At 41.8% G+C, this 14,973-nt stretch overlaps 1 protein-coding gene across 2 annotated transcripts in view; it reads left to right on the top strand.

Moving 5' to 3' along the window:
- Positions 1-14,973, top strand: part of DOCK5 (dedicator of cytokinesis 5) — an 85,773-nt gene that overhangs the window by 22,132 nt on the left and 48,668 nt on the right. For both annotated transcript variants that reach the window (XR_008825997.1, XM_056362966.1), the window contains exons 3-13: positions 2,553-2,593; positions 3,634-3,689; positions 4,528-4,624; positions 8,226-8,374; positions 9,211-9,346; positions 9,490-9,647; positions 10,340-10,421; positions 11,184-11,313; positions 12,029-12,101; positions 13,684-13,826; positions 14,467-14,592. Coding sequence is in view for 1 of the 2 variants with exons in the window: in XM_056362966.1 (XP_056218941.1) it covers positions 2,553-2,593; positions 3,634-3,689; positions 4,528-4,624; positions 8,226-8,374; positions 9,211-9,346; positions 9,490-9,647; positions 10,340-10,421; positions 11,184-11,313; positions 12,029-12,101; positions 13,684-13,826; positions 14,467-14,592 (1,191 nt within the window). In the remaining variant the exon portion in view is untranslated. The remainder of the gene's footprint in view (positions 1-2,552; positions 2,594-3,633; positions 3,690-4,527; positions 4,625-8,225; positions 8,375-9,210; positions 9,347-9,489; positions 9,648-10,339; positions 10,422-11,183; positions 11,314-12,028; positions 12,102-13,683; positions 13,827-14,466; positions 14,593-14,973) is intronic.

Below are 14,973 nucleotides of genomic sequence, written 5' to 3'. Positions count from 1 at the left end.
TCAAAGGCAAAATTGAGGACCTGCGTTCCATTAAAAAACAAGCAACCAAAATAACCAAAATCCAAACTTTATGACATTTTGCAAGATTCAGTCTGCTATCCTCATGTTCTTGATCAGATGTCAGTTTGAAAGAGTGTTGTAGGAGCTGAAATTTGCCATGTCATCTTCAACCGAAAAGCCTTTCTCTGTTTAGCACATCTCTCCTTGGGGCAAATACTCCAGAGAAACACTGAAGCAATGTGTCATTCCTCTGAAGCTTTAGGCAAATTTGGGGTTTTTCTTGAAGAAGAAATCAAGTAATCAATTGACCACTGCCAGAAACTTCGGTTCCTTTTAAAATGATGGATAAGAATATTGAAAATTGGAGCAGAATTCTGAAAAAAAAAAAAAAAATGCATATGCTTGCTGAAATAGTTTTGCATAATGCTTTTATGCAATGATTGCAACATATTTTGCAGGAATGTGGTTAATGCCGAGAAGCCATTTTAAATATGAAGAAGCTGGGGTATAGAAGGGCTGAGAGACTGGGAAAATATTCTTGTTAAATTCCATTAACTTTGATCACACCGTAAATAACTTGACCATTCAATTAATTACAGCATAAGATAAAAATAGAACCTAAATCTTCTCATCTCTAATCCAGTACCTTATTCATCGGTCCATGATCAATGTATAATCTTATCTTCTTCCTGTGGAAGGAATGGAGTTTCTTCTTTCCTCCTTACTACTGGAATATTGGGGTTTATGTGGTCAAGCCGATTCACCTTCTCATTGCTAGAGAAAGCGGACAAAAAAGAAAAAAAGACTGAACACAACACACCTCCCCCCCCGCCCAAACCCCCCAAAAACCCAAAACCAACAACAAAAAAACCCCGACCCCAACCCTAAGGGCTGATTTATGGTTGAGGGGTCTCAGGTCCATGGCTCTTCATAGAACCTTCTTTGCCGACTATATAAATATAGGGAGGAAAAAAGGAGAAGAAAACAAACCCTCAATCCTCTGAAATGCCACCCTCCCCTCGTCTCTTTGCCTGATTATTCCCTTAAATCCCTTTCCCTTCTTGCTGCTGCTCCCCCTGCCAGGCAGCTGAACATAATCGTCTTGAATCAGCGCTGTTGTCTGTCTCGACAGCCCTGACCAGACCGTAACCTGTGCCCGTCGTGTTTGCTAAGAGGAGCGGTCAGCGTTCTTGCTTTCAGTGCAAGTAGAACCTTAGGAGTCATCAAAACCCATCATTCTAGGAGCATGGTTGAGATCACAGAGAGTCCTGACATTCGGAATGATGGTTTTAGTTGCTTAGAGTCGGTGAGAAGGTGCAAAGTTTGCATCCTATCCTGGAAGAGTGCAAGGGACGTTGTCTCTGCACATCTGCGTTTAAACCAGAGCAGATTCTTCTAAAATGTTTAGCTGTTTTCAGTACCGTAACTTCAGGAGGACTGAAGGTGATGGGAACTGTTGCTTATGGCAAGGAACAGGCACCCAGTGGAAAGAGTGCCTGATCATGCACAGCTGTGACAAATGTCGAAGGTGAGGGTGGGGGAGAAAAAATCCCCGTTGTCTCACACAGTTTGGAGGTGGTGGAAGAAGAATGGGAGGGACTTGCCCACAGGTACGCTTCTCTCCGGTCTGCTCATGAAGCAGGGCTCACTTGAGAATGTAAGAAATGCAGCAATTTTTTCATATGCTTGCTTTTCAGTGGCCATGAAATCAAAATATTGGTCAAACCCCAGGTGCTGAAGGAGAGAGAAGAAACATACATATGAAAGTGACATATGCTTCTGAGTCTTGAGCATCACAGAATCTACTTTGTCTCTTAGACTTTACTAGATCTTCTCAAGATAATATTGAGAAACAGCATCTGTACTGGGGCAAGCAGTTCAGGGTTGTTTTTTCTTTTTTTTTTTTTTTTCTTTCCTCTAATAAAACATTCTCTTTCATCTTTCCTTTGAAGGAAGGCTTTAGCCTGTGTCACCAAAGAAGTTAACCCGTACAACATGGAACTCAAGCATGATCTATAAGATGATTTGGGTGAAAATGCATAGAATAGAAAAGAAGATTTTAAGGGAGTAGTCTGGAATTGGACTTGGGACACTTGAATGTATTTCTCTTTGCCAGATACATGGCGTATGACCTTGGGCTGGTAGTTCTGCGTGCATGTTGGTGTCTCTCTGCCTCATCTGTCAAACGATCATAGCAGTAGTTCTGTGCAGGGTATGTAAGTTGTCAGCTGTATGGAACAAGGACTGTCAGCTTTCAAAACGTACAGCATGGAGTAGCCTGCTTTTCCGTTGAGCCCTGTGAGTACAACCAGAGTGGATACACGGGGTGGAAGCGAGGGTGTTGGTCCGCGGTAGAAAGGGACACCTTTCTGCCCCGGTCTCAGGAGCCAAGCCTCCTACAAACAGAGCAGACGTGTCTTTACAACAGTAGATCTCAAATGAGCAAGATCAATAGATTTATGTTGTAGAAACATGGTGAGAACGATAATGTGTGTTTAATTGCCGTAGACAGGAAAAAAACCTAAATATAAATATCTGTTTCCCTTTGATAGGCTGGTACCGAGGATACACACTCCGAAATAAATCTAAGAAGGTATGACCTCACTTTTCAGCAACTCTGACTTTTATTTCACACCTTGCCAGACCCCATCCAGGGCTGTAATCTGCTATGCTTCTGCTGTATTTCTTGTCTTAATGTTGCTCAGGTCTCCCAATTGCAGTGTCCTTTTCCTTAGGGATAGAAATAGATGCCCTTGAGCTAAATGTTTCAGGACCATTAACTGGGTAGAAATGTTTCAGAACCATTAGCTGGGTACTCCTCCATCATAAACATGCGCGGTGTAGTTTGAACCGTCCATGACTATGTTCCATACCTGCATACACTATCTTTATTTCTTCATTTATTATGGTCTTGGACCTGTTACGCATCCAGCATTAGTTATATGTAATGGTAAGATCAGAGTTTTGATTTGACTTGGAAAATATCCCAGAAATTATGCATGCGTGGAGCCCAGCCAGATTTCTTGAGGTTTGTGAAACCAGTCTGAAAAGCGCAGGGAAATCTGGTTTCCCATAGGAATCCTGGCACCTCTCATGTGGTAACGTCTTTCGCAGTTTCCATTTATCAGGCGTAAAGGGGAATGAAAAGAAAATTAAAAAAAAGATTGCAGCACTCCTAGGTGGTTTCTCTTAAATAAAGGAAACCTAGGACTAATGAATTTCTACAAACACTGTCATCTGTTGTGAGCTTTTCTAGAGAACCACAGGTCCGGGGGAACTTGACAGATGACTCCAGGAATGTTTTGTAGCAAGGGCAGATGAGTATGACTGAAAGTTTGCAAGAGTTTATAACATTTTGTAGAGGAAGAGGAGTGTCATTACAGCAAAACAAGGAACTGACCTCTCTGAGGTGCTAATACAGTGCTCCAGCATGCAGCCTGGCGCTCCTTACTCTGATACTGGGACTGGTGGAGTGAACAGATTTCTGTTATAGGTAAACAGTAAACATCAGTCACAGTTACTGCTCTGCTGGTCATGCTCTTACCCCTTTCCTCTGTTTTCCGTTGAATGCATTTTTGTCATGTCATATCCTACGGTGCGATTTATTTATTTTGTTTCTGTATTTATTTTTAGGGCATTTTCCCAGAAACATATATCCATTTAAAAGAGGCAATCGTGAAGGACCGAGGGTAGGTCTGCGCTTCTTGAGATGTTCTTTTGGTAGCCAAAGCAATGGAATGCTGTTTCATTTAGAAGCAAGCAAACAACAACAACAAAAAAAACAGTTTAAGTAGCAGCCGTTGTAACGAATGCTACTGGTCTGTGCGTGCGGCAGGGCATACCTATACTGGACTTCTAGAGCTGTGTAATTTCTTTTTTTCAGAGTATTGTACATACCAAACCAGTTGTAGGCATAGGTGCAGGAGAATACTATTAGGAAAAATAAGAAAGCTCTGCTAGATAAGTTAGTAGTGAGGCAGGTCAGTCAAGCTACATTTAGCTCCTCTGGGGACTCCTGCAAGTCATAACAAACTGCTGCTCGCAGCCAAGTAGCCAGCAGGAGCGTGGATTCCTTCCTGTCTTGGAAAACATTTAAGGAAATGACTCCTCATTTGATTCTTAGAGCTGATTCTGTGGTCATTATTGTGAGAAGAAAACAGCAGTTGAAAAGGAAGAGACTTTAGAAAATACTTTTTTTATATATATAACTGTGGCCAAGTTACCACTGCAAGTTGTGTTTCTTCCAAATTTAATTTCTGTCTGTTCAGCATGTTTCTGGAAGGGAGCTGTTGAGAACAACATGACAGCAAGAAACTTGAAACGTGTTTGCATTAAAAATGGATAATGAATGTGCATGTATGTCTTGGAGAACCAACTGAACAACTTGAGAGTCTTGGCATTGTGTGTGAGTGAATTGTGTGAATATCAAGCCCTCTGACATTTCCATTTACATATTTATCAGAAAAGGATGTTTTACTAATAAGTTTTAGTATCTTTTTTTCTATTTTCTCTTTTTTTTGTGTCTAGACAACATGAAACAGTGATTCCAAGTGAATTGCCCCTTGGACAAGAACTCACTTCTACCCTGAGGGAGTGGGCAGTTATCTGGCACAAGTTATATGTGGTAAGTTTTCTTCAGTGGTTGGTACTTTATTACATGACCTCAGATGAGGTAAGGTTGGGCTTTTTGCAGGACACTTTAAGACTTTGAACAGAATTGTAGAAGTATCGTTATTGTAAAGTTGGTCTTAAGAGAGGCTAAAGATGTTCTGCCGTCCCCCAAGCAGGATGTGTGACCACAGGCAGAACTGCGGTTTAGTCCACGCTACAGCGTTTGCTGGGCTTGAATGACTGCGTGATGACACAGCACTGATGAAGCGCAAATCACACTCAGCATCATGTCAGCTGCTTGGGGCTGTGCGTGTGAGTCACTAGTTCACTAGTGAACGAAGGGTTCCTCTTTGCCTGTCGTGCGGCTGTGTTGTATGAGGGCCAGATTTGTGCAAGGAACCAGAGTGGTGTTTTAACAGAACCTGTAGCAAGGGCAAACACTGTTTTTCCAGAAGTGCTGTAGGTACTTCATGGTTGATCCTCCCCACAGAGTGCCTACAGCTCAAATAAGCGAGGCGGGCACAGGGTGGCGAGAGAATTAGGGCCATGTATGGTGGGGGACGATCTGACTTGAGCTATTTAGTTCTTGCTAGGGTAGGGGGAAGACTGCTACATCTGTTAGTAGCCTGACCGTGTGACAGTCACCCCAGAAAAGTCGGAAGCCAAGGTAATGTGGATTTGGTGGTTTTGCTGAGGTGGGTGCCACTGAAAGAAATACAACTGGAGTTCACAACCAATTGCCTTTGTTTGAAGGTGATTATTAAGGTGCATTAAAGTGAGTCAAACTTGATTTTTCTTCGGTTAGTAGGGAGTTCAGCCTGCATAGTGTGTGCTCTGAGACTTTAATTAAGGTGACAGAATAGTTTTAAATCAGCTCTAACCGTTCAGTTTTCCCAGAGCAAACTTTCATATTGAAAATTTCACCAGGCCACAAGTACGTTTTGTTTGTGCGCCACAAAACCACAAGAATTTGTTCCACCCTCTTAATTTAATGAGAAGCTGTATATGACGGTATTACTGTGTGAAAAGAGTTTTGTTCCTGGCCTTTTTTTTTTTTTTTTTTTTTTTTTTTTTAGAATAACTTTGGGATCCTAGCCTCAGAATCTATTTTCTTTAAGAGCAGAAATCTTTCATGTTCTTATGCTTAACCAATAAAGTCTTAAAATAGTCGTGGAAAATATTGTGGTTTGAAATGGATTTGAGTTTATTTTATTTTCCCCTGCAGTATGTATAAAAAGAAGAAGAAAAAAAAAAAAGCTAAAGGAGGAAGGACGTATTAGAGGAGAGAAAGGGAACATGGGGCATTTCTTTCTTTGGCAGCATTTCACTTCTTTAATTTCTGTGTTTTTCAGCAAGCATTTCACCAATGGGTATATCTCCACTGCAAAATAAATATCAAAATGGGTGAGAGTTTTTAACTTCATTTAGTTAATAGGAGTTAGCTAGTGTAAACAGCTATAGAGATTTTAGCTAACTGTCAAATTGGGATCTGCTTTGTATTTCCCTGAAAGCAAACCCAAGTTGTCTTCTCTTTCTGATTATTTTTACACAAATTAAGAATGCACTTTTTCCCGTTGTTTACAAAATACGTCTCTGATGTCTTCCCTATAGGAACTAAAAGACTCATCTAGCCTCCATCAGCCCCTTTGCATTTCCCCAAATCAAAAGGAAGATGGCTGTTTATAACTCCATTCAGATTTATGTTCTCGGGGACAAATTACAAGTAGTTTTTATCATTCATACTCTTTGCAGAGACCAGAATGGGGAAATAATTGGAACGAGTGTCTCTTTCTGCTGTGTGGGAGCAGCTGGGGTTCGTAGTTAAACGTTAACAGGTTTGATACGGAGAAGTGACACTAGTCAGCTGCTGCCTGAATGTACCAGCAGCGCACCACTGGCCGGTTCCCACAAGCTGTTGGGTGAGACGTAGTCAAAAACCTCTTGACAGTCATTTTGGAGCTGCATAATCATAAACGTTGTCCCAGTAGATTAAAGCTTAATGTCCTTTAATGTGTGGCACTTCCCTCTGAAAACGAGCTGCACTTGGCACTCAGTGCAAGTCAGAGTCATCCCAGTAACTGGCTCATGATGTGGTGGTAAAGAGAGGATGAGGCCTGGGTTCCCTTTTGAATGGGATAAACAGTTTAGCTGATACTTTTTAAAGAGTTAATTACTTATCTAAGCATGTATTGCTACAAATATGGTAGGTTACCACATAACTATCCTTGTTTTAATTAAAGCATCAGCCTTTGAGCCTGGAACTATAGGAAAGAGGTGTATGGGTATGTTAGGGTGGAACCAGTAAATAGCATGGGAAATATTTTCATTAATTAAAGATGGTAACAGTAGAAATGGCAGGAGGCAGCTCTCTACAAAGCAGGTTTTGATATCCTGTTCAGTCAGTGCTGTGTAATTACAGATGCTACATTCGTAGCAAAAGATCAACATGGTGTGACTGTAGCAAACATGAGCGAGTAGCTGGGGAGGTTGGGGAGAGTGCCTGGGAATCCAGTTATGTGACCTTTTAATTGCATTTTTGGACCACCTCTGGCATGGTAGGTTCTGAGCAGCTACTGCTGGGCTAGTGCTTAAAAGCCTGGGATGGGTCAAGACTGCATTGCATGGAGTTCTGTACAAATGTAAACACAAACGAGTGCGTGGAAGAGCATATAATCTTTAGCCTTATTTGCTGATAGGCACCAGCCGGAGAGATTGTTGTGTTTCCACAGAGCTACTTTGATTTCCGTGGAACTCCTGTCTGGAGATCACACATGGACATGGCAATCCGTGTGTGTTACCAGGGGGTAGAATATGAACCTTGAAATGTAATATGCATGCTGGCAGGGAAGCAGTGTACCCCAGCTACCGCTGCATTTTGTTTCTATTCCTTCTTTTAACGTAACGGATTTTGAACGTGTGATGGGACGGGATAAGAGAGCAGGCAGCCGTGAGACCGGGTCGGTGCATTCAATGTGCTCAGTGTGCTGGCTTTGCAACCTAGTTGCTAACACGGTAAGCAGCGGTGAGGACAGGGATTCCAATTAATTATGTTCGTGTTGTTGGTGTTGTATTCTGGTGACGAGGCCTGTTTGACACATAACAAAGAAGCTGAACAGTTCTTTGGGCTGTTGAAAGCTGTAGGAGGAACAGACATAAGAAAACGCCTCGGCGGGCCTCAGTGCTGGTCATCTGTCATTATTATTTTTGTTAAGTTGCCATTAAGTTGCCATTCCTGTCTCAATCTTCTAGAACACAGTTGCGGTCATTTAACATCATCTCTCTGTCTTGTATAGAAAAAGCATCCATCATAGCTGTTTTGAAGTGGTGGAAAACACCAGAAATCTATTTTTCGTCTGTGATGTTTCTCTGAAATAATGCCCTAAGGAAAAGGTGAAGAGCCTGCATCTTGAGACACTTAAACCTTGGCAGTACAAAGTACTGGAGAATTTGTTCCACAGGTCTAATCTTGCAGAGTCATGTAGCGCCAGTTATTCAGATATTTTTAGTTAAATGCAACTTGTGTGATAGATACAATTGAGTACATCTCAGAAGGCTTACCGAGCTCATTGTTTCCAGGCTATCACTAGGTTCAAATTGTCCCTTTTTTCCTGTAGGATAACAAGACAACACAGTTTCGGCATGTCCAACAAATGACTTACAGCTTGATAGAGTGGCGGTCACAGATCCTGTCTGGGACCCTTCCCAAAGACGAGCTAGCCGAGCTCAAGAAGAAAGTCACTGCTAAGATTGACTATGGCAACAGGTAAGCTCCAAACTATGTCTTGAGGTCCAGGGAGAATCCTAAATCCCAGTAAAGGCTCTGGATGGCTATGGGTGCAAAATGGTGTAAATGGCCGTGCAAGGGGAAGACTGAATCAGGCTTACATTTTTCCTTGGAAAAGGGATAATTACAGCTTCCAGTCCACATCACAATGTGACTAGCCTGGCAGGTGGGCATGTAGCAGTTGGTTCTTCATATGCCAGCAATCTCTTTGACTTGGCAGGAAACCTTACCTGTCTTAATTCTGCATAAATGCTGACACATGATGGCATTTCCCATGGAGCACAATTTGTGGCTGGCTAGCTGGAGCCAGGATTTGGATGCCGGTGATGAAAATGAACTGCTTGATCAGCGACTGAGTAATACAATTCTATGGGCCACCAAAGCTCCACCTTTCATTGGTTTATACAGAACAGGGATAGTCTCCAGAACTCATTTATCTGCCTGTCAGACTTTATTCAGGTCAGGTAAGTCAATTAAGAAGAAAGCTTAAGGCAAAGAATAATAATCAGCCGTAATCTGTGAGCTTGATAGATATACATACCATTTTGTAAAAAACAACCTTTAAGCAAGAACAAAGGAGATGTCATCTTAGAATTAAGTTACCTGACTAATTGTTTTTCCTTTCAGCAGGAAAACTGGGGGGATGGTATTTCAGGGCAGGAAAACCAGCAATGTGATTATTACAAGAAGTGGAGCTGGTGTGCATTGGCTGCCTTGTGCAGTCCACAGTTTGATCTGTGTTTGTGCTCCTTTGGTCACTTTGCCTCTTACGTATTGTGTCGTTTCTTTTCTCTTCTGGCTTGCATGCTGTTCAGGATTCTAGGTTTGGACCTGGTTGTACGAGATGACAATGGGAATATCTTGGACCCAGATGAAACCAGTACAATCTCTCTCTTCAAGTCCCATGAAACTGCATCCAAAAGGATTGATGAAAGGATCCAGGAAGAGAAGGTACCTCTTGTTGGCTTTGTCCTCTTCAAGTAACTAGTACCCACTGTGTTTTTACATTCCTCTTAAGGATATTTTGCTGCTTTGGCAGGAGAGCTAAGTTCTTCTGCGTTTGTTTTTAATGGAAGTACTTTCCTTTTTTGCAGTCCCTGCAACAGAATTTGGACCTCCGAGGGCAGCCAGTATTCAACACAACACATACATATAGCCTGTATGTAAACTTCAAGAATTTTGTCTGCAATATTGGAGAAGATGCAGAACTGTTAATGAGCCTCTATGATCCTGATCTCTCCAAATTCATCAGGTAGAGGGGTTTTTGTAGGTACATAAGCAACTTAGTCATCACGGTGGTCATTCTTCAGAAGCCAATAGAAGTTAGAAAGGAAGATGGAGCAGATCAGTTTTTCAGTGCTGTTGGTTGCTATCTCAGTGGTGATTCAGAAGGGGGCCACTGAATTTCAGATGAGATAGGAAGTCAAGGTTCTGAGACCATGTACTCACCTTCTTAAAGGTGAAGAATTTCTGTGATGTTAGTCAAAATCCCAGATTGTCTTTTTATGTTCTTAATTTTCCCTACTGTTGTCACTAGACTTGATGCATTTGATTAATTGCTTCCTGTTAAAAAATGTATATGCATGACGTTTGCTGTCAAGTCAGCGCAAGTTCACATCTAAGAGTTGGACGTCTTGTACCAGGAGGGGAAGATATGAAGAACTTTATCAAGGAAGTATGTATGTGTCAGGCACACTCTGTCTCCATCGTCGAAGTTATCAGGTGTGGACATCAGTTATACAGGGAAGTAACTGAGAGTACTCATTCACATCATGCCTGCCTTCTGCCTTTACTGAAATGAGTCACTTTAGAATCACTTTGGGATAGAAAATTTTGGCAGAATTCTTCAAATATTCCTAAAAGATCAAAATGCCTTTGAGCTGTTGCCAGGTAATGGCAATGTCAGGCATTGGTATGTTTGTTTATTTATTTATTTATTTGCAGTGAAAATTACCTGGTTCGTTGGGGCAGTAATGGGATGCCTAAAGAAATTGAGAAACTAAATAACCTCCAAGCAGTGTTTACCGTAAGTTACTGTATTTACATCCTGGAAATTTCGTCCCCATGCTGCAGACTTCTGAGTTCTGGGTTCTCTCCCGTCTCCCCATGCAGCAGGGAGAGGTCACACGTGGCCTTTTGAAGTGTTTTTGTGGACACTTAAGATAATGTAGGCAGCCTCAGAGGAGTGCTGCTGAAAAGGTTGGGGCTTTTTGTATGTCACTCCAAAGCAGCAGTAAAGGTGTATTATTTTGCAGTAGTACTGTCAGTGAGTGTTGCTCACTTGTGCATTTCTGAAAATCCTATTAAGCACTTCTCTGTTGGAGCCTAACTGTACTGAAAATCTGGGCTCGAGATAGTTCTTGTTTGGTTTTCAGTTCGTTGCTTTGCTGATCGTTTTCTGTGTTGCAGTTTATTTGCAACAAGATGTTAATGGAAAATTTGCAAATGAATGAAATAATTTTCGACAAGTAGCAAAGGTGGTGCAAACTGCCAAGTCATCAGAATGTAGTACTTCGGCAATTAACATCATTTGCTCTCCTTCCAGTATTATTGCTGGGGTGTCTTATCAAAGAGTAATGGGATATTTAGAAATTGCTGGTGTTTTTGTAGTTTTGTTGGGTTTGGGTTTTTTTTTGTCCCCTGGGGCTCAAAGGGAACAGGTTTTACTTTTTTTTTTTTTGAAAACTATAGATTTCATTTTATACATGTGTACAATGTAACTGTCTCTGTTGTCTTCTTTTCTATTTATAAAGCAGATTGATATAACTTTATTTTAAATAATTTGTAGGATTTAAGCAGTTCTGACTTGATCAGACCAAAAATCAGCTTGGTATGTCAGATTGTGAGAGTGGGGCATATGGAGCTGAAAGATGGGAAGAAACATACCTGTGGACTCCGGAGGCCCTTTGGTGTGGCAGGTATGACAAATTCAAGGCAGAAAATGGCACAGCCTGGTGGCTGGGACAGTGGAGTAGGAATTGGGAAATATAAGCTGTGTGTCAGCAAAACCTCCTAACCTCTTAGCATCAGCATCTCTGGCTTCAAAATGGAGATGTTGATGCTGAGCTGTATATAGTGCCCTTTGAGACCTTTTAGTGCAAGTTGTATATGAAGATGAAATACTGGTACAGTTCACTTATTGTTTTGTCCCCCCCCTAAAAAGATAACGTGCTGCCATCAGTGCAGTAGACTTTTCAGATCTTAATCAAAGAGGGATTTGCTTCTTGGAGCTAATGGGATAAAGCTGGAGATTTTAAACAAGCCTTGGTGAATGAGACATCCCATTCCTGTTCAGTTTCTGTCATCCCTTATTAAAGAGACTTGCTTGAAATTTGTGGGGGAAAACAATTTCAAAATACATCAGCGTTGGAACTCCAAGTGTAATTTCTTTGCCTTGAAATGCCTGAGTCTCACCTGGGCTTTATCAGTGAGTATATTCACATTCACCACCATAGGCTGACTTTTACACATCCGTGAAAAGGTGCTTTTTAAAAAGTTGAGTGGTGCTCACTGTTGCTGTCATGAGTGGCATTGGCCCAAAATAAGCTATTGTTTTCATTCTGGTAGGGGAGAGCTCTCTCTGTATTCTTTAGCAGCTTGGCAAAACCGTGTGATGAACTTGTGTCATTGCAGTGATGGACATAACTGATATCATACATGGAAAGGTGGACGATGAGGAAAAGCAACATTTTATTCCATTTCAGCAGTAAGTACTGGACCTCAGAGTGCTGGACCTCATCACATATCTGGCTTATTTAAAGCAGTTGTCCTTCTCCAAAGGACAAATTTGTATGGGAGCCTGGCAGTGTACCAAGGTCTCTACAAATAGATTAGCTTATGGCAGCAGTCAGCTCTTTGAAGGAAAAGATTTTTGTCAGCCCTCTGAAGCCTTTGTTCCCCTGTGTTTACATGTCTGTATGATAGGCTAAATTGCCTGGGGAATTTTGGCAATGCAGCTGAAATTGCTAGGTGCCCGTATCATCTGAGGTGAGAGAGACCAGCACAGTGCAAAATAATGTCACAGGGTCTGGGGGATGTGACTTTCAGAACTGTTAGGGGCTTGAAGAGGCAAGATTGTGAGGAACTCCTGAGCACAGCGAACACGAGTCCTTGTCGCAGTTGTGCGGTACCCTCTGTACTGTCGGCCCCTTAACTTTCCAGACTGTCTTGTAAGGGTGAGCCAGAGGACAATAGGAAAGGGATTTCTCCCTCTTCCTAGGAAAGAAATTCAAATCCCAGTGTGTTTTGCGTTTCTGTATTGGTAGTTAGACTGGTGTGTTCTGCCTGCGCTCTGGTTGCTCACTGTCTTGGCATATTACAGTAACTAAAATGAAGCTTCTCCGGGTAGATTCAGCCATGTGGTTACAGTCCTAAATATTGCGATCCATTCGGTGTAGCCATATGTTATTACAAGGTATTTTCAGGGGAGATTGTGTGGGGTTTTGTGGTTTTGGTTGTTGGTTGGGTTTTTTTTTCCCTGCCCTGTCAAGCTAGGTCTGTCTTCTCCTTTGCAGAATAATGTTAGTCTTTTACCTTGAATTTTTTTTTCCTCATTTTTCTCCTGTTCTAATGAGGCTGACTTCAGATCCAAATCTGGATACCTCCTTAAGGATGGGGAGCCTGCAGAGACATCGTTCTGTGTATGCCTTGGCTCATTATTGATGGGTGTGGGTAACAGGAACAAAGTTGGGTTCAAGCTCCAAAGCTCAATAGACATGTTTGTGACTAGGGATGGGTTCATCGCTTGTGTGATCTCACAGCAGTCATTCGTTATGTTAATTAATCACTAGCTAATCTACATAGTCTCTTAGGGACAGCTCTGAGGCACGCCTGAAGACAGGGCTCAGCTCATCTGATGGGATTGCAAGGCTGGGTGTGCTGGGCTGTTCCTGCGTGGTGGCCCGTAGCTGGACTTGCTCTCCCAGGTCTGCAGGGCAGGCAGCCCGTGCATGGGCAACAAGAACCAAGCAGAGCTGGCTGCGTTTGTGGTCTCCTGAAGGCTGTTACTTCATGTAGCCGTGGAGTCTTTAGGTCAGCATTAACTTTAACTTACCCTAAACCTGAGCTAGCACTATGATGTGTTTCCTAGCTTGAGAGTTTGAATGTATTTCAGTTGGGTTTGTGCAGGTGAAGAGGAAAGAACCAAAAATTCCCATGCAATCCTTTTTAAAAAAAAAACAACACATTTCTTTGGAAAAGTCAGCTGTTGTTGGCCAGCCTTCTTGCAGAGAACGTGTTTGTTTGATGTTAGTCTGTCTGCTTCCTGGTTTGATTGTTGTTCTTTTCAGGATTGCCATGGAAACGTACATCAGACAGCGACAGCTAATCATGTCCCCACTGATAACTTCCCATGTGATCGGAGAAAATGAGCCCCTCACTTCTGTCTTCAACAAAGTCATCGCCGCGAAGGAAGTGAATCATAAAGGGCAAGGTACAGCAGCTGGGCGAAGCTAATGTCTCAAACTTGTGTGGGGAAGGGTTCCCCTTGCTTACAAAAGAAAGTAAATGTCTTGTGAAAGTCCAGAGATCAAGGCTTGGTGGAGTTTGCTACCTTCATGAGCCAAATGCATTGTATTTGTAAAGGTTGTCACCCGAGCACACGGGGAGCTAAAGAAGAGATAAAACCAGGAGCTGTTCTTCCTTGTGTGAAAAGAGCTTCTCGAGCTGATGACTTATTTGCTAGTAATGTAACTTTTTTAAGAGAAAAGTGTGTCTATGGACATAAAATATTTTTAAGTGAACATGGCTGATTGCACATTCTAAATGGCTTTGGGTTTAAACTGCATTATTCAGGATTCTTCTGCTCTTGCGTGAGTGTCTGGCCTTTATGCACATGCATGAGCAGATCAGCCTCAGAATGTTTCTATTTTACTTCAGAGAATCTACTTCCCAGTAAGGTCTTACTCAGTGTTAGGGGGATAGAGGACCGGACAAGTGAGAACCAGCTTGGGATATTTCGGGCATTCTTGCGTGGAGATCACATGAAGAAACAGTTTTGTGTTAAGCGTGGGATTAAATTTCATAGTTTTGTACTTTTTTTTAGTAAACAAGTGTTACCTTTCTTTTCTTAGGTCTTTGGGTCTCTCTGAAACTGCTTCCTGGCGATCTAGCACAGGTTCAAAAGGATTTTTCCCACCTTGTAGATAGATCAACTGCTGTGGCTCGCAAAATGGGATTCCCTGAGATAATCCTTCCAGGTAGGTCCCGTATGCCTCTACACTTCCACGGAGTGAAAGGGCCAGCTGGAATTCTAGAATATATGCTATGAACAGGTTTTTGTAACCTGTCTGAAAACTTGTTTTCATTTTTCTTGAAATTTACAGCCAATCTTTTATTTTTTGTTAAAAAGTGAAAACTTCTAAGCATCCTTTCTTATACTGAATAATGATAGTTTGTCTACTTTTTGGAAGAAGATTTCTGTTTAGTCAAAGAGACATTTTTGCTGTATATAGGTTTGACGCTGCTTTTTAATCCTTCAAAGTAGATTTAGCCCTATAGAGCTCATTACATTTTATAAATCTCTGTCTTTATGTAACTATTTTTTTAAAGGAGAATGGTACGTTTTAAAAGATTCTGTA

Source organism: Falco biarmicus, chromosome 18 (assembly GCF_023638135.1).
Source record: "Falco biarmicus isolate bFalBia1 chromosome 18, bFalBia1.pri, whole genome shotgun sequence".
Classification (NCBI taxonomy): Eukaryota; Metazoa; Chordata; class Aves; order Falconiformes; family Falconidae; genus Falco; species Falco biarmicus.
Note: the sequence above shows the minus strand (reverse complement) of the source record. Positions and strands in the feature narration are given on the sequence as shown.